At 38.5% G+C, this 16,940-nt stretch overlaps 1 protein-coding gene across 1 annotated transcript; it reads left to right on the forward strand.

The window, feature by feature from the left end:
* The first annotated feature begins 1,118 nt into the window (after positions 1-1,118).
* LOC124381674 (fucolectin-like) lies at positions 1,119-15,977 on the forward strand. Its single transcript, XM_046843486.1, has 8 exons — positions 1,119-1,223; positions 1,409-1,473; positions 1,559-1,603; positions 10,251-10,533; positions 10,950-11,089; positions 11,192-11,283; positions 13,797-13,878; positions 15,443-15,977. Exons 2-7 carry the CDS (start codon positions 1,437-1,439, stop codon positions 13,872-13,874), a joined length of 675 nt encoding a protein of 224 aa, XP_046699442.1. The 5' UTR covers positions 1,119-1,223; positions 1,409-1,436; the 3' UTR covers positions 13,875-13,878; positions 15,443-15,977.
* The last annotated feature ends 963 nt before the right edge of the window (positions 15,978-16,940 follow it).

The raw sequence follows: 16,940 nt of genomic DNA on the forward strand, positions 1-16,940 counted from the left end.
TTGCGCCAAGTCTCAAATCAGCACAAAAATCCACCATGATGTACACATTTGACAATTTACCCTCTGGGGTCGACAAACGTGTCGGCGCGTTTTGTGGCATTTTTTCCTCATAACGCCAAAACAAACTTAAATTTTCATCATACAAATAAGAGCAATACATCATTCGAATCTGTAAAGGGTCTACTTTCATTCGTACACACATAATAACTAAATAATAACAAAAATTGTGCTTTTATAAAATAAAGCAAACAGACAGGGGGCGCTCTCTACCATCTCGGTCATCTCTCTTCATAGACACACAAATAAAATAACCTGAATATCAGTAAATATTTGCCTCACAGACATAACAAATTCATTAATAGACAAACAAATCACATCGAATTCAAATATTCTCTGATTATGTAATCCGTATGAAAGTTATAAGAGGTTCAGTTTATTAATCGTCCGTGTGGAAACATAACAAAGGTTTCATTTGGTGTGCTGATAATTTATGCAATTTAAAACACTATAATTACTTCAAAATGTTTACAAAAACATTTTGCCTTCATGCTCTATGTTGAGTTGGGTTCACGAATAATAAACATACATTGCGTAAAGCATTGATATTTGTTCATGCCCATGTTGATCAGAGTATAAAAAAATTGGAAAATATAATTTAAGGTATAGTTAAAACAGATAAAAATGTGCGATTAAGTTGTGATTAATCGTGAGTTAACTCATGATAATCATGCGATTAAATATTTTAATTGATTGACAGCTCTAATATCAATATGAGGTGAGGTCCAGTTACCAGTGTGAAACTAAAACAGGTAGTATAATGGCTACCTTTTACTTAAGAACATGTCAGAGGCCAAACTTCTTTGCTTTAACTTGAGTAAAAAAGTATAGTCAGTACTTGACCTTTTAAGCAAGTAGTTTAAAACATGAGTTTCTGTACTTCTACCTAAGTGAAGGATGTGTGTATTTTGACCATCTCTGATAGGATTGAACCTAAAGTACAAAACCTATACCAATATCATGTATTTTTGTATGAGTAAAGCTGTTTACTTTGTGGTTTCTTTTTTTTTTATTGTAAATTGTAGTCGGAGGTAATCTTATTTGCATGTATTACATGCAAAGCACATTTGCATGTAATACATGCAAATGTAGAAAATAATTTGGCGCAACAACAAATGGACAGCTTAGAGTTTAAAGTGGTCAAAGAGATGACTTTCTGATGTCAGGTAAGGCAAAAAAATCTCTCTAAACTGTGTCCATGTAGTATAATAAATTTTGTATTTGCTATATGATGAACAGCTATCGTCTAAACTGCATATTAAAAAAGCTAAATATTAAATAAAGAATTTAGCACTATTTTATTAGTTCCTCAGCTGGCTATTTTCCTTTCTTTCCGTGAGTGCCGTTGTAGATTATAAAGGTTATTGTCCTTCCAGAACATGGAGAATTCACTGAGCCCCATGGTTCTTTTAATAGGTAAAAAAATTTACTTTTAACAGAATATTTAAAAAAAGAAAAAAAAAAAAAAACAAAACCATTTTAATTATATATTGTTGCATAGGTGCTTGCATCTTCTCATTGCAGTGGATACTCACGCATCAGCAAAGTAAGAACAAGTATCTATCTATCTATCTATCTATCTATCTATCTATCTATCTATCTATCTATCTATCTATCTTTGTACATTTTAATTCTGCACTGTATCTAGGTTGTAAGTTATATATTTTATAGGGATATTTTCCACAGTTTTCTGTACAATGTAAACTACATTTAAAAGTAAAAATGTCTTCTTTGCTATTAGCTTCTATTGCAGCATATGTTTAGATAAGACTATTGACCTAAAATGAGTTGTAGGTTTTTAATAAGATTTATCCATTAATGCTCACTGTTATTTAAGCATTATATGAATACAAATATAAAAAACACATTTAAAATTTAATCAAATTCCATTTTATTTTTAGCGTTGCTTTTTACAATGGACATTGCCTTAAAACACAAATAAAGCAGTAATAAGGTTATATAAAAGAATGTCTAAGTTTATAGCCTATAAGGTACCTCCTTATGATTGTTTATCCCCGATGTGCAAGCCAGTGATGACTGTGGCAAGGAAAAACTCCCTGAGATGGTATGAGGAAGAAACTTTAAGAGAAAACAGACACGGGAACCCATCCATCTAGATGGCACCAAATGTCCATTCCTTGCAGTTCCATTGTTGAGGTCTGTAGTAATAGCAGAGGCGATTTCTTTAAGACTGCAAGGGAAGCTCGGCTTCCCTTATAATGTCACAAAATTAATGGTCAAATATGTACTATTGTATTAACATTTTATTGACTAAAAATGCGTTAGAAAACGTTCATCTCAAAGACGAGTTCGTTCAGAATCAGTTACATATAGCAGGTCGGCTGACTCGATTTCCTTCTCATACATTCCCGCAGCGTCACAGTGCATTTCCCTATTGAAGCCCAGCGTCCATTGACTTCAATGGGGCTGCTTTGAACGGTTTTTTTTCAGCGCTTCGAAACTAGACGGTCATTGGATAAACGCTGCGATTATGTCCCGCCCACGGACGCTCAGCGTCTCTGGGGTGAATGGGAGTGGGCTGGCCCGGACTCCGAGCTTCTGCGTGATGATTGGAGGGTCTGTCGAAAGACTGCATCTCCTTTTGACTGACAGCGATTCTGTACTATAAGGAATCACTGAAGCTATTCGCGCTCAGTCCCATCGCGGATTTCTCAAGTTCAGTCGAAATAAAAACTGCTGCAACCTATTTCTTTGATATTTGCTTGGCGAAATTGCTTGATTTTCATCATACATTTCACACAATTATACACCACATTCCTTGTTTCAGTTTTACAGAGTTTAATATTTTTTTTTTAGATCGTTCATTCATTCATTCATTCCTTCATTCATGGCCATCACTTTGATTCAGGAAGACTGAGGTCAGAACTTCAAGTCCTGTATTCAGATCAGGACTTGCAGGGTAACAGGGGAAAGCTGTGTGATTACTTGGTGTTCCTTAAAGACATGGAGTTGGACAGTGCAATGCCTCAGCTTTACAAACTGTTCTCATTAGTGGCAACAATTGGAGCTACATCTGCAGGTGTAGAAAGGAGCTTCTCCTGTTTAAAGCGACTCAAGTCCTACACCCGAAACACAATGGGCCAAGGCCGTTTAAGCAGCCTAGCTCTGCTGGCCATTGAGAGGACACTGGTCAAGTCACTTGAAAAGACTCCTAGTTGGTACGACAGGGTCACAGACCATTTTCTTGAAAAGGAACGTAGGGCAGAATTTACTTTTAAATAAATAGACAATTTTATGATGTAGGCCGAAAATGAGCTTCCCCTCTCTGACAGACCAGTAGCCGCCACTGAGTAATAGGTGCATAAATGCAGAACTGTTTATGCAAATTGTGGCCATGAGCCATTGTAGTAGACTTTTGATATTATTTACAGTTCAAATCCATCCTTAAAATTCTTGAGTTGCTCAGACGCTTAATGATCTTTAGGCTGTAGATGAGAAACCATCCCCAGCTTCACAGAGTGGTCTCCAATTGATAGGATTCCATCCAGTGGTAGGGCATTGGAATGAACCAGGCAGATCTGAAGAGAAGAGAGGACAGGAATACTAGTCACTGGAACCTCAGGGGCATGTTTATTTGACAGAGAAAGAGAGAAGGTAGTTGACAAGAAAAAAAAAAGAGATTGTTGATTGTTAAGCACTGGCCAAATTATCTAGCACTGTGGTCAAATTATCTAGATCTAGTAAGGACTCTTAATGATGCATTCTGTATTAACTGAAGCTTATTTACTAGAACAACCAGACAGTAAAGCATTACAATAGTCTAATCTCGATGTAAGAAATTTTTTTTGCAATATTTCTAATGTGAAAGAAGGCTTTCCTGGTAATGTTATTGACATGAGCCTCAAAGGAAAGACTAGGGTCTATAATCACAAAAAGGTCTTTGACTTTGACATGCTGAGGCAGAAAAAATCTAGATGCTGAATGTGGAGCCAGAAAAGGGGAAGACCAAGTAGTAGGTTACTGGATGTGATGAGGGAAGACATGCAGGTAGTTGGTTTGAAAAAGGTAGATATAGAGGACAAGGTAGTGTGAAGATGGATGATCCGCTGTGGGGACCCCTAACGGGAGCAGCCGAAAGAAGATGAGATAAATATATATATCAGTCTAAGTTGGAAGACTGTTTTGCGTCACAGGCCAGACACCATGGCAATTCTGAGCACATTAACAAGACAAACTACTGCATCAGCAAAGTGTCTCCTAGGCAAAGATTTCAGCAGACTATGGTTTCCAAATGTGCTGTTCAGGTCATTTTGAAAAAGCATAAAGAAATGGGCATTGTTGAGGACCATAGACGCAGAGGACCATAGACCCAAGAAAAATTTAATCAAAGGATGAAAGTCACATCATGTTTAATTACCTTTAACATCAGATGACTAGCAGTGGCATAAGCAAAGAACTGGCAAAAACTAGTGGGTCTAAGGTAAATTCATTTACTGTGTGGAGAATTGTTGTTATGGATGAATTGCATCCACAATGACATACTTCTGACATGGAAACAAGGCTAACTCGGATGCAAAAAAATGGAAGTGGGTACTCTGGACTGATGAGTCAAAATTTGAAATATTTGGCTTTAGCGAGAAAAAAAAAAAAAGAATAAATAAATAAATGAATAAATAAATAAATAAATAAATAAATAAATAAATAAATAAATAAATAAATAAATAAATAAAAAGGTATTTGATGAAGGGCTGGAGAACAGTAGAATAATGAGTGTCTGCAGGCAACAGTGAAGCATGGAGGAGGTTCCTTGCAAGTTTGAGGCTGAATTTCTGCAAAAGTAGATGGAGATTGTGTCTGGATAAATAATGTCCTCTTTGCTGGAGAACTATCTCTAGATAGAACAAGGAGTCCTGGAAATAGTAGTCTCAAAATCATCAAGTCTGCCTAGAATCACATAAAAAGATATATGTATTTGTGGCCACCTGCCACGCCCCCCTCGGAGGTTCTCAGGCTGCCTCTCTCTGCCATGCTCAGCACTGGAGGTCGTCGTTCGGCCTCTGATCTCCGCCGAGGAAGTCGGTCGGCCTCTGATCTCCGCAGAGGGCGTCGCTCAGCCCCTGGTCTCCGCTGAGGGCATCACTCAGCCCCTGATCTTCGCCGGGGGCGTCACTCCACTCCAGGCCTTCACAGAGGATGTCGCTCTGCCTCAGTTCTTCGCAGAGGGTTTCGCTCCGCTTCAGTTCATTGCAAAGGGCATCGGTCAGTCACTGTTCTCCGCCGAGGGCATCACTCCACTCCTGTTCTCCGCCAAGGGTGTCACTCCGCTACTGTTCTCCGCCGAGGGCGTTGCTCCGCTACTGTTCTCCGCCGATGCCGTCACTTTGTCTGTGGTCCTTCCCGACCTTCCCCAGATCCTTGGTGAGGTGGGCCTGTCCAAGCCTTCCCTCCTCTTCGCCTCCTCCTTCGACCCTGGACCCTACTCGGAGGTGAAAGCAATGTTGTGGTCCCAGACTCTTCTGAGGGCGATGTTACGAGTCAAAGCTCTTCCAAAGGCGGCGCCGCACCTCAAAGTCTCGCAGCAAGCACTATCGCAGACCCAGACGTCGAGTTTCAGACAGCCACAGTAGGCGCCGTAATGCCCCAGAGTCCCGCCCAGGGTGACGCCCTCCTGAGTTCCCTTGTGGTTGCCGTGGCACCTCGAAGCCCCGCCGAAGGCTAACTTATTAGGCACTTCTTCTTACAGCTAGTGAGCCTTTTCTCAATATTATTAACTCCTCACTATCTTTAGGTCACGTCCCTAAACTCCTCAAGTTAGCAGTTATTAAGCCCCTTATTAAGAAACCCAATTTGGATCCAAAAACTCTATCAAATTACAGACCCATTTCAAATCTCCCATTTATGTGTAAGATTTTAGAAAAGATTGTGTCTGCCCAGTTGTGTTCCTACTTACATTAATGACCTGTTTTTAGCTTCTCTCTTTGCATCTCTCTGTTAGTTTTGCTAGATCTTAGTGCTGCATTCGACACTATAGATCAGGGGTGTCCAAACTACGGCCCAGTTTTTATTGGCCCGCAGCAAATTCTGAAAATATAATTGAATATGGCCCGCACATGGCGCTTAAGCTCAACTCTGTTGCACTTCTCAGTTTCAACACTAGGTTGAAACTGAAAAGGTGAAAAGGTGAAAAGGTGCTTCTCCACTAAACAAAATTAAGCAAAGAAAAATATTTACCACGAGTCACCAGAAATGGCAGCACCGAAGAAACGCAAGATAGCAAGTGAGTGTAGAAGATTTCAAACACGGTGGGAAAATGAATATTTCTTTAAAGAAATCAACGGAAAGTGTGTCTGTTTGATTTGCAATGAAGATGTTGCCGTGATGAAAGAGTATAATGTCCGTCGGCACTATGAGACCAAGCATCAGAGCTACGCATCGTACACAGGTGCCGAACGAGCACAGAAATTCAAGCAAATGGCAGCTAGCCTGCAAGCTCAACAACAGTTTTTTTTTCGTGCTAACAAAATACAGGAAAATGCCACAGCAACAAGCTATGAAGTCGCACAACTTATTGCCCAGCATGGCAAACCGTTCTCAGACGGTGATTTCATAAAGCAGTGCCTCATCAAAGTCACAGAAGTAATGTGCCCGGAAAAAGTGCAGGATTTCAACAACGTGAGCTTATCCAGAAATACAGTGGTGCGGAGAATCGAGGACTTGTCAGCTAACCTGAAACTTCAGCTGAGAGAGAAAGCTTGTGCTTTTGATTTTTACTCGATAGCATGCGATGAGAGCACAGACGCCACAGACACCGCACAGCTTTTAATTTTTTGGCGGGGAGTCGATGATAATTTTTGCTGATAATTTGCTGATAATTTTTGCTTGATATGATGAGCCTAAAAGGCACAACGACGGGTGGAAATATTTTTGACGCTGTGTCAGAGGCAGTTGAAAAGATGGGGCTTGAATGGGACAAGCTCTGTGGAGTAACAACGGATGGAGCTCCGGCCATGACGGGTGAGCGCAAAGGAATGGCATCCATGGTGTGCGTCAAGGTAAAGAGAGCGGAGGTGAGGCTGTTAGGATGCACTGTATAATCCACCAAGAAGCACTGTGTGCCAAGACTGTCCAGCTGGGCGATGTGATGAACACTGTTGTAAAAACTGTCAACATAATTCGAGCTAGAGGACTGTACCACAGGGAATTTCAAGCTTTCTTATCTGACGTGGATGCTGAATACGGGGATGTACTCTACCACTCTGATGTGCACTGGCTCAGCCGCGGCTCTTTGCTGCAGCGGTTTTATTCGCTGAGATCAGAAATCGACAAGTTTTTGAAAGAGAAGGGCCGACCTCTTCATAAACTGAGTGACCCTCTGTGGCTGGCAGACCTGGCATTTTTAGTTGATCTCACTCATCATCTGAATACACTGAACAAGAACCTACAAGGCAAAGAACAGCTGGTGTCACACCTGTATGCGCACATGAAAGCCTTTTGTGTAAAGCTCCGCCTGTTTGAGACACAACTACGAAGCTTTAATGCTGCACACTTCCCTGCGCTGTCTGAAATCAAGTCTGCTTTTCCAAAGGCAGACCTTTCTGCTAAAAAGGAGAAATATGCTTCTGTAATTACATCTCTCGTGACAGAATTCAACCAGCGTTTTCAAGATTTTTCTGTCATTGAAAAACAAATCAAGCTGTTCTCGACCCCCTTCCTGGTGGATGCAGAAGAAGTGGAGGAGAGTCTGCAGTTAGAACTGATTGAAATGCAATGTGATGATTCTCTGAAGAGTCAACATCAGCTTCTCTCCCTCCCTGACTTCTATCAGAGTTTGGATCATGCCAAGTTTCCTCTGATGAGACGCCACGCAAAAAGAATGATGAGCCTGTTCGGCTCAACATACATATGTGAACAAACATTTTCTCTGTTAAATCAGAACAAAAGCAGACTGAGATCCAGAATGACTGATAGCCATCTCTGTGAAGTCCTTCGTGTGTCAACCACCAAACTTTCTCCTGACATCCCAGCCATCCTTCAATCCAAAGGACAGCATCACTGCTCCCACTGAGAGCAATGTTCTTCACATTATAGGTGAGTTAGAAATACACACAGTAATCATGTGTCAATATGTCACCTCTTGTGTGTGGCCCGGGCCTTTGCTTATTTTTCTGTATTTGGCCCTCACCAAAAAAACTTTGGACACCCCTGCTATAGATCATGATCTTCTCCTAGATCACTTACATCGGAATTCAGGGACAGGCATTAAGCTGGTTTAAATCCTTCCTGTCTAAACATTACCATTTTGTAGGCTTAAATGGTGAGCTATCCAGTTTAATGCAAGTAAATGATAGGGTGCCATAAGGTTCAGTTCTAGGACCCCTGTTTTTCACAATATACATGCTTCCCTTGGGAAATATTATTAAAAGCCATGGTATTAGCTTCTACTGTTATGCTGATGATATCCAACTATATATCTCATCGAAACCAGATGATACAGCTCTATTGGCTCGGATAACTGAGTGTGTCAAAGAATTGCATTGGATGACTCATAACTTTATATTATTAAATTCTGATAAGACAGAGATTTTGCTCATCGGCCCAAAAAACATTTAGAAGAATGTACTGCAACTACTAGTTCATCAGTTAAAGACCTGGGAGTTATTTTAGACAGCAACTTGTCTTTTAAATATCATATCATCCATATTAAAAAAACAGTCTTCTTCCACCGTAGAAATATTGCTAAGCTAAGAAACATGTTGTCTATATCTGATGCAGAGAAGCTCATCCATGCATTCATGACCTCCAGACTGGACTATTGTAATGCATTACTAGGTTGTCCTGCATCATTAATAAACAAGCTACAGTCCAGAATGCAGCAGCCAGAGTTCTCACAAGGTTGAGAAAATATGAACATATAACTCCGATCTTATCATCCCTGCACCTGTTAAGTTTCGAACTGACTACAAACTACTTACTTACAAAACACTAAATGGTTTAGCTCCCATGTATCTATAGGCTCCATAATGTCAACTGACTGTGTAAGACTGTAGAAAGTACATTATTCATAATCTTACATTCCAGTGCTCATGTTAGTTCTCACTCTTCAGTGTTCTGTATTGTTTAAAGATTATAATCACACTCTTGATATCATCCAAATGAGGATGGGTTCCCCTTTTGAGTCTGGTTCCTTTCAAGGTTTCTTCCTTATATCATCTAAGAGAGTTTTTCCTTGCCACAGTCACCATGAGCTCATCTGGATAAATACATATCATTCACCTTAACTGTTAAATTCTGTAAAGCTTCTTTGAGACAATGTCCATTGTGAAAAGCGTTATAGAAATAAACTTGACTTGACTTGACTTCTTGCAAGCACGTGCAGTTATCGTTACCTTGAAAAATATCGAGAAATAAAAAAAATAATAATGCTGGTATACACGTTATTTTTCAAATAACCTTAACTACCACAATATATTGTTAATAAAGCACATCAAATAATGATCCATTTTACCCTCATGCACTCATGTGTAAATAAATGTTTAAGTCTGTATTACCATATGAAATGTGTAACACACACACACACACACACACACACACACACACAGATAGACTCAGAGTTATGATGGTTCGACTTTTTCTATCTTTTGATGACGAAAGTGATACGACAAATGTACGATGAACAATACATTAGACGCACAGCTAGGATGAGCGTATCTCTCACCCTGTGAGATGCCCCACTCTCGCTAGCGGTCGACGGAGTAAAGTTGTCTCAGTGTTTATTTTTTCTGTTTCAAACAGGTTCAAACAGCAATCTTAATGATAAGCATGTCTTCCAAGCGCCCAAGTATGTCTCCTGCTTGTAGGGAAAAACAAAAGAGAAAAGCCATCAGTTTAGAGCAGAAAATGAAAATTATATATCAGCAGAAGTAGGAAATGATGGCGAAGTCACCATCTTCGACTTCGTAAAAGGACTCTCTCTCTCTCTCTCTCTCTCTCTCTCTCTCTATATATATATATATATATATATATATATATATATATATATATATATATATATATATATATATATATATTGTATATTGTATATTGTACATATCCATAATGTGTGTTCTCTCCTCACTCTTCTCTTCTCTCTAGTCAATTTAGCTTTAGGATGAATAGCAATAGACATACCACATAAGAAATTCTATCTGGAATCAATGTAAATATTTCATAATATGTTTTCTTCTCTCTTGCAGTTGATGTGGCCTTAGGAGGAATAGCAGTACAATCTTCAACATATTTTAACATTTATAATGCATACTTCGCTATCGATGGCAATAGAGAATCTATATTTAGTTACAAATCATGTGCTTGCACAAATCTGCAGTATAACCCTTGGTGGAGGGTGGACTTGTTGGCTGTGTATGATATCAGCAATGTAATTGTCACTAACAGAGGTGACTGCTGCCCACAACGGATTAATGGTGCTGAGATTCACATTGGCAACTCTTTAGTCAACAATGGCAACAATAACCCCAGGTGAAATAAATTAACTAAATGTTTTTACAAACGTTGTAGCATAAAAGAGTACGATTTTGCATGTGGAGCTTTAAGATTTTATTAACCTTTCATTAAGATTGCTGCCTATAAGTCTTTGTAATCTGGTAAAAATAGTTTTTTATGCATTACATTGTTAATAAGGTATTATTATTATTATTATTATTATTATTATTATTATTGTTAATAATTAAGGTATTATTTGCTAATTCTTTAGTATGGAATTGTGACAGAAATTTGTCCTTAACCAAAACCAGAACTTTACAATTAAAAGGGTGTTCTTATTTATTTCCCACCTGGTTTTGTGGGGACCACAAAACTGTTATTTCTATCCATGATAAAACATATATAATGTAACATTAATACTAAATTTTTCCCGTCTCCTTCACTCTTCACAGATGTGTTACTATCTCTAGCATCCCTGCTGGTGTCTCTGCAAACTACACATGCAATATGCGTGGTCGTTATCTGAACGTGATAATTCCCAATATTAACCAGTTACTCACAATCTGTGAAGTGGAAATTTATGGGGTTCCAGGTTACACTTTTATACTCAATGCACAATATCATATACAGTACATTTTAAGTCCAATTATGCCTATTAATAGTTGCTAAATATCAAAATGTTTGTTATTTTAAGTGCCTGTTTTTAAAAGGGTATTTCTGAAAGTAAAGTTTAACAGCAGTGAGGAGCTCAATAATCCTACCACAAAGGACAAGGTTCTTCAAAAGGTGTGTGTTTGTAATAAATGTCCACTAAATTATTAAATTATTACAGTGCACCCGGAAAATTATTCACAGCGATTCCCTTTTTCCACATTTTATGTTACAGCTTTATTTTAAAATAAATTAAATACATTATTTTCCTTAAAATTCTAAGGACAATAACAAATAATGACAACATGAAAGAAGTTTGTTTAAAATCTTTGTGTGTATATGTATTCACAGCCTTTGCCATGACACTTGATTGATTAAAGTCCAACTGATTACTTTAAAAAGGCACACACATGTCTATATGAGGTCCCACAGTTAACAGTGCATGTCAGAGCACAAACCAAGCCATGAAGGAAGTCCAAGTCCAAGGAATTGTCTATAGATCTCTGAGACAGGATTGTACTGAGGCACAGATTTGGGAAAGGTACAGAAAAATTTCTGCAGCATTGAAGGTCTAATTAAGCACAGTGGCCTCCATCATCCGTAAATGGAAGAAGTTACTGACCACCAGGACTCTTCCTAGAGCGGGCTGCCTGGCCAAACTGAGCGATCGGGGAGAAGGGCCTTAGTCAGGGAGGTGATCAAGAACCCGATGGTCACTTTGAAAGAGCTCCATTGTTTCTCTGTGGAGAAAGGAGAACCTTCCAGAAAAACAACCATCTCTGCAGCACTCACCAATCAGGCATGTATGGTAAAGTTGCCAGACAGAAGCTACTCCTCGGTAAAAGGCACATGAAATCCCACCTGGAGTCTGTTAAAAGGCACCTGAAGGACTCTCAGACCATAAGAAGCAAAGATTGAACTCTTTCACTTGAATGCCAAGCATCATGTCTGGAGAAAAACAGGCAACGCTCATCGCCTGGCCAATACCATCCTTACAGTGAAGTATGGTGGCGGCAGCATCATGCTGTGGAGATGTTTTCCAACGGCAGGAACTGGGAGACTACTTTGGACCCGGGAAAAGATGCATGCAACAATGTATAGAGACATTCTTAAAAACCTGCTAAGCGCTCTGGACCTCAGACTGGGGTGACCGTTTTGAGGAAATTTAAAGGAAAATAATTAAGATAAAAAGATGGAAAAAGTGAAGTGCTGTGAATATTTTCCAGATGCACTATAGGCACATGAAGTGTGTGTGTGTGTGTGTGTGTGTGTGTGTGTGTGTGTGTGTGTGTGTGTGTGTGTGTGTGTGTGTGTGAGACAAAGGGTGTTGGGCCATCCCAGTAGGTAGCTTGGAGGCTGAAGTCTGCCCACTTGTCCTTCTCTATCATAAGTCAAGCAAAACTGCTACTTGAAAAACTGCTACTTGAAAGTAAAGGGTTCAATAAAAGAAAGACGTGACTTAGTATTCAAGCAGTTTATCAATGTGAAGCATGAAATAGGCTAAAAGTTAAAATAATGCATTAACAATATAGACTTCAATCTAGGACTACTTTTATGTAGCCAGGAGTCTTATTGGAAGAAATTTTAAGCTCTTGCAAAATGGGTACTGTAGTAAAACTATTCCTGTCTCCCAATGCACGTTCCACAGCTAACTAACATACATACCAATTAAAATGTTTGGCTCCTTAGAACCAACAAATATATAATTTTCTTATTTGTTTGAGTGCCCTGCATTACTTGACATACTTAAATATCATTAATAGTCAGAAAATCTGGGTGAGAAAGCATAACATTAAGCTGGCTTGCTGACCATTAGTTACTCTTGTGCTCAAAGAGAGATGGAATTGCAGGGAGGAGGAGCAGTTGAATCCCCTTGGGATGCAAGGATCTGGGGGTGTATGAGAGTGCGAGCAAAAGAAAAAAGAGATGTTGCATTTTATCATTTAATATCTGCACTGCTTTATCCAGACACTCAGGACCTGGACGCACTTCTCTTTAATTTTCTTCACTACCTTCAGCTCAATGATCTGTTCTGTGCCCCACTCCGTTTCTATCAACTGCCATTAGTTGGCAGCCTTAAGTTGCTCATGTGAGTGAAAGGGTGGCCAACTTCGAGAAACTGAAGCATTCACCTCCAGATGAGTCTGCATCGGCAGCAGCTCGGTGGCAAGCTTGGCATTCCCAGATATTCTTTCAGCTATTCTAAGGCAACAGCCACACACTGAAAGTGTTACACTTCTGGCTTGTCTGTGAAGGTCATCTTGGTCAGCATCGCATGGTGGCATGGTGTTGAGGGGCACAGCCGAAAATGTGTTGATCAGTTCTCAGCCTGCTCCTGCACAACATGGTCAGCGTTCATCTAGTGCTCAGTGCACAGTTTAAGGTGCACTTGGTGTTTAGAAAATTATGAATATTTAAAAAATATAATAATATAATAATGTTATATATTATATATTTAATATAATGAACTTCTGACACCTCCTGTGCCACCACTGGCTCATTTACAATTGCTCACAATATATTAAACGTTTTATATTTTGCAATTTTGACTGTATATATTGTATGTAACATACAAAAAGTGTATTATGGTATTTGATGTATATAACCACATTTATTTCATAGCACATAACAGTATTTTTTCTTCACAGATAAAATCTGCCAATGTCCATTCGCCAATATTTCAGGTCCACTGGACAAAGGAACCAGAACTAGAATCTGGAACTTAAAAAGGTAAGATTACGAGAATACTTTAACATAACATCTCTTTAGCTAGAACATCTACTTCTAATCCTCTTCCTCTTATAACACAGCCACAAGCTGTGATCTCTAGGGTCTACAAACTACTTAAATATTGTAGCTGCAATGGCCAGTTCTTGTCATGATACATAGAATAGTAAATAAAAAATGTACCTTGTAGCATAGTAAAATTCTTTCTTCCCAAATTCCAGCAATGTTAGAAAGCTGGGGTCAGCCATAATACAGCAGCCCTGGAGCACAAAGGGGTAAAGGGCCTTATTCAAGGGCTCAAGAGTGCCATCTTGGTGACACTGGGGCTTGAGCCCCCACCCTTCTAAACGGTAATCTAGAGCCTTGATTGCTATGAACATAAATAGTCCCCCCAGTATTTAAAGAACACCGCATCAGGTCCCTCCCTGAAACTATCATTCTTAATTAATTACATTAGTTTAATGGGAAACTTTTTCCTGCTGATGTCTGATTGATTGATGTTTTTAGCACTGGTGTTGTACACCATGTACACCTGCATGCAGTCCTAAAGGTTAATCATGTGGGAGCAGTGCAGTGCATAACTTTATAAAGATCTGGGTCAAGAGTTCCTGTCAGGGCAGTGACCACACGTAGGAAACAGGAGTAACTTAATCATTGTTTATTGAAATCCAGAAACTAAACCCGGGAGTCTATACCCGGGGGGTGTAATCCTAAAAGAGGGTATAATCCGTAAAGCGGGTATGATCCGTAACGCAAGTAAAATCCGTGAGGCAGGTATAATCTAAAACGGGAACAAATCTCTGTAACTGGGAACAAGAAGCATGGTGGTCTGGAATCCGGTAGATCACTAGGCATGACTACGTAGATCCGACAGCGAATGAGGTTGGAACAGGAATTTATAAAGGGGGCCAAGTAATGCAAGACAGGTGCCGGTGATTAGCGCCGGGAGAGGCTGAGAGAGAGCCTCGGAGGGAGGCGTAGCAAGAGAATCCCTGACAGGTCCTGCTTCGCATCAATCGTCACAATGAAGGAAAAGTGTAACCACTCTGTGACCTTAACCATAGGATGGATTATAGTAACATATGCCATTCAGAATATGCTTATTACCTGGGATTTTCACACTGAACTATAGTTCTGTGAATGAAAATGTTTTGTTGATAAGACAGGTGATAGTAAAATGGTCATATTTGTAATGCGCTGTCAGGACAAATACAGAAACTCAATCAGCCTCTACAAACATGGTGAGCATCTTAACACACACAAACCACCAAACCTTGTGGAAAGGATAATGTAAAATTAAAATAATAATTAGCACAGTGATGCAAACCTGTGATTTGAATTGTATCCTTCTTTCACTTTATCAACAGATGTAATAATGAAACACACAAGGCTGTAATTTGTATCAAATACACTAAAACATTTTGATAGTTTTTATTATTATTTTGAAGAACCTTGTTTGGATTTTGATTGATTGATTGATTGATTGATTAATTGATTGATTGATTGATTGTTTGATTGATTAATTGATTGAGACATGAATTAAATGACTTTTATTTCTAACTTGCAGGTGACAATTTTATGTGTAGAAGAAAGACATGAAGAAGCACTGAACAACAAAAACTAAATTGGAACATCAAACAATTACTCCTAGTCAGCTGATTACTGTACAAATATCAGTTAGAAAAGTTTTCTTTGGTTTGTGTGTGGGGGGGGGTTGACTATGAGAAATATATTGTTGCTTTACTGTTGTGAGTATTTGTCTTTTGAAATGGCTTCTCGGTGGTGGGTTTAATATAGTTAAGTCTAAGTTTGAGCTTTTTTAAATAATACCTAGATTTTAGGGTAGGATTATGCAAATTGCAGTTCTCTGGCAGACATTATTGAGTAAACTTGTTCAAAAGCCTTCTCTAAAATTTGACATTTCTGTGCAAATTAAATAAAACCAAAACACTCAGAAATAACAATTAGAATTGCTCATTTATTCATGAATCTTACAGTTTTCATAAAGGTAATACCAAGAAAACATTTTGTATAACAGGGTAAAACAATTTTTAGTGATAAATAATACGAATAATAATAAAACATTCAACTTCTAATATTGCCTTGACAAATAATGCAATACTCATTGATCCCTGTCAACTACATCAGGAATGTTAAAAAAAAAAAAGAAAAAAAAAAGAAAGAAAGAAGAAAAGAAACAGGAAGTGCTAAGATCATGAACAGTAAAAAATAATGACTCATTCATTGTAATATACAGTTAGTGTCCACTATTAATCTGCTTTACATGATTACCAATTATTAATAGTATTTTATTTGTCTGTTTAATTAATGGTTTTAATGTCTTATGGGTTTATACTTTGTGTACATTTGGCACTATTCTACACCTGTTTGGATCATCTTTGTTCAGGCAATGCACTTTTATAAATAAGCATTTCACATTGTTATAAGAATCTTATTTAACATACACATACATATACTCAATACTCAAAATCTCTTTATGTAGATTTTTTGACACTGTCCAGAAGGTCTCTGAAACGCTTCATCCTTTGATTCCTAAGAAGACAGTAGTCCTAGTAGTTTCTGAGAATTTATTCTTCTCCACTATATTAACCTACTGTATAAATTTCAGCTCTGTGACTGGATTCCTACTACAAATATAATTATATGCCTTTTCTAAATATATATTATCTTAATATTTTCTTACAGTATGTCTACCAATGTACAATGTAAACAAGTGCAAACCTCCTACACTACCACTTCGAAAGTTCTTGTTGTGACAGATAATAACTATTAAGATTGTACTTTAAAAATAGTTAAATGCTGTTAGTGTCTGATGAATTAAACTGCTAATTTCAAACTTTTTCTTGGTTCTCTGTTTTTTTCTGGTCCCCCAAAAAATGTGAGTAGGAGTATTGGAAATACTGAATTGACTTGCAGTGGGAATGAGTGTCCTTTAGAGTGTATTTCTGTGTATTTTTACTGTTGAGTGTTCCTATGCAGGTTTAGGTTTCCACAAAGAAACTGAAGTAAGTGTTGCAATAATACTGAACAGCAGATGTCGCCAC

Source organism: Silurus meridionalis, chromosome 28 (genome assembly GCF_014805685.1).
Source record: "Silurus meridionalis isolate SWU-2019-XX chromosome 28, ASM1480568v1, whole genome shotgun sequence".
NCBI lineage: Eukaryota > Metazoa > Chordata > Actinopteri > Siluriformes > Siluridae > Silurus > Silurus meridionalis.

Excerpts from the sequence above, each read along its gene's own strand:
- LOC124381674 (XM_046843486.1), top strand. The coding sequence starts at position 1,437 with ATGGAGAATTCACTGAGCCCCATGGTTCTTTTAATAG. Across the intron at positions 1,604-10,250 it reads GATACTCACGCATCAGCAAA|TTGATGTGGCCTTAGGAGGA; the intron begins GTAAGAACAAGT and ends TCTCTCTTGCAG. Across the intron at positions 10,534-10,949 it reads AATGGCAACAATAACCCCAG|ATGTGTTACTATCTCTAGCA; the intron begins GTGAAATAAATT and ends CACTCTTCACAG.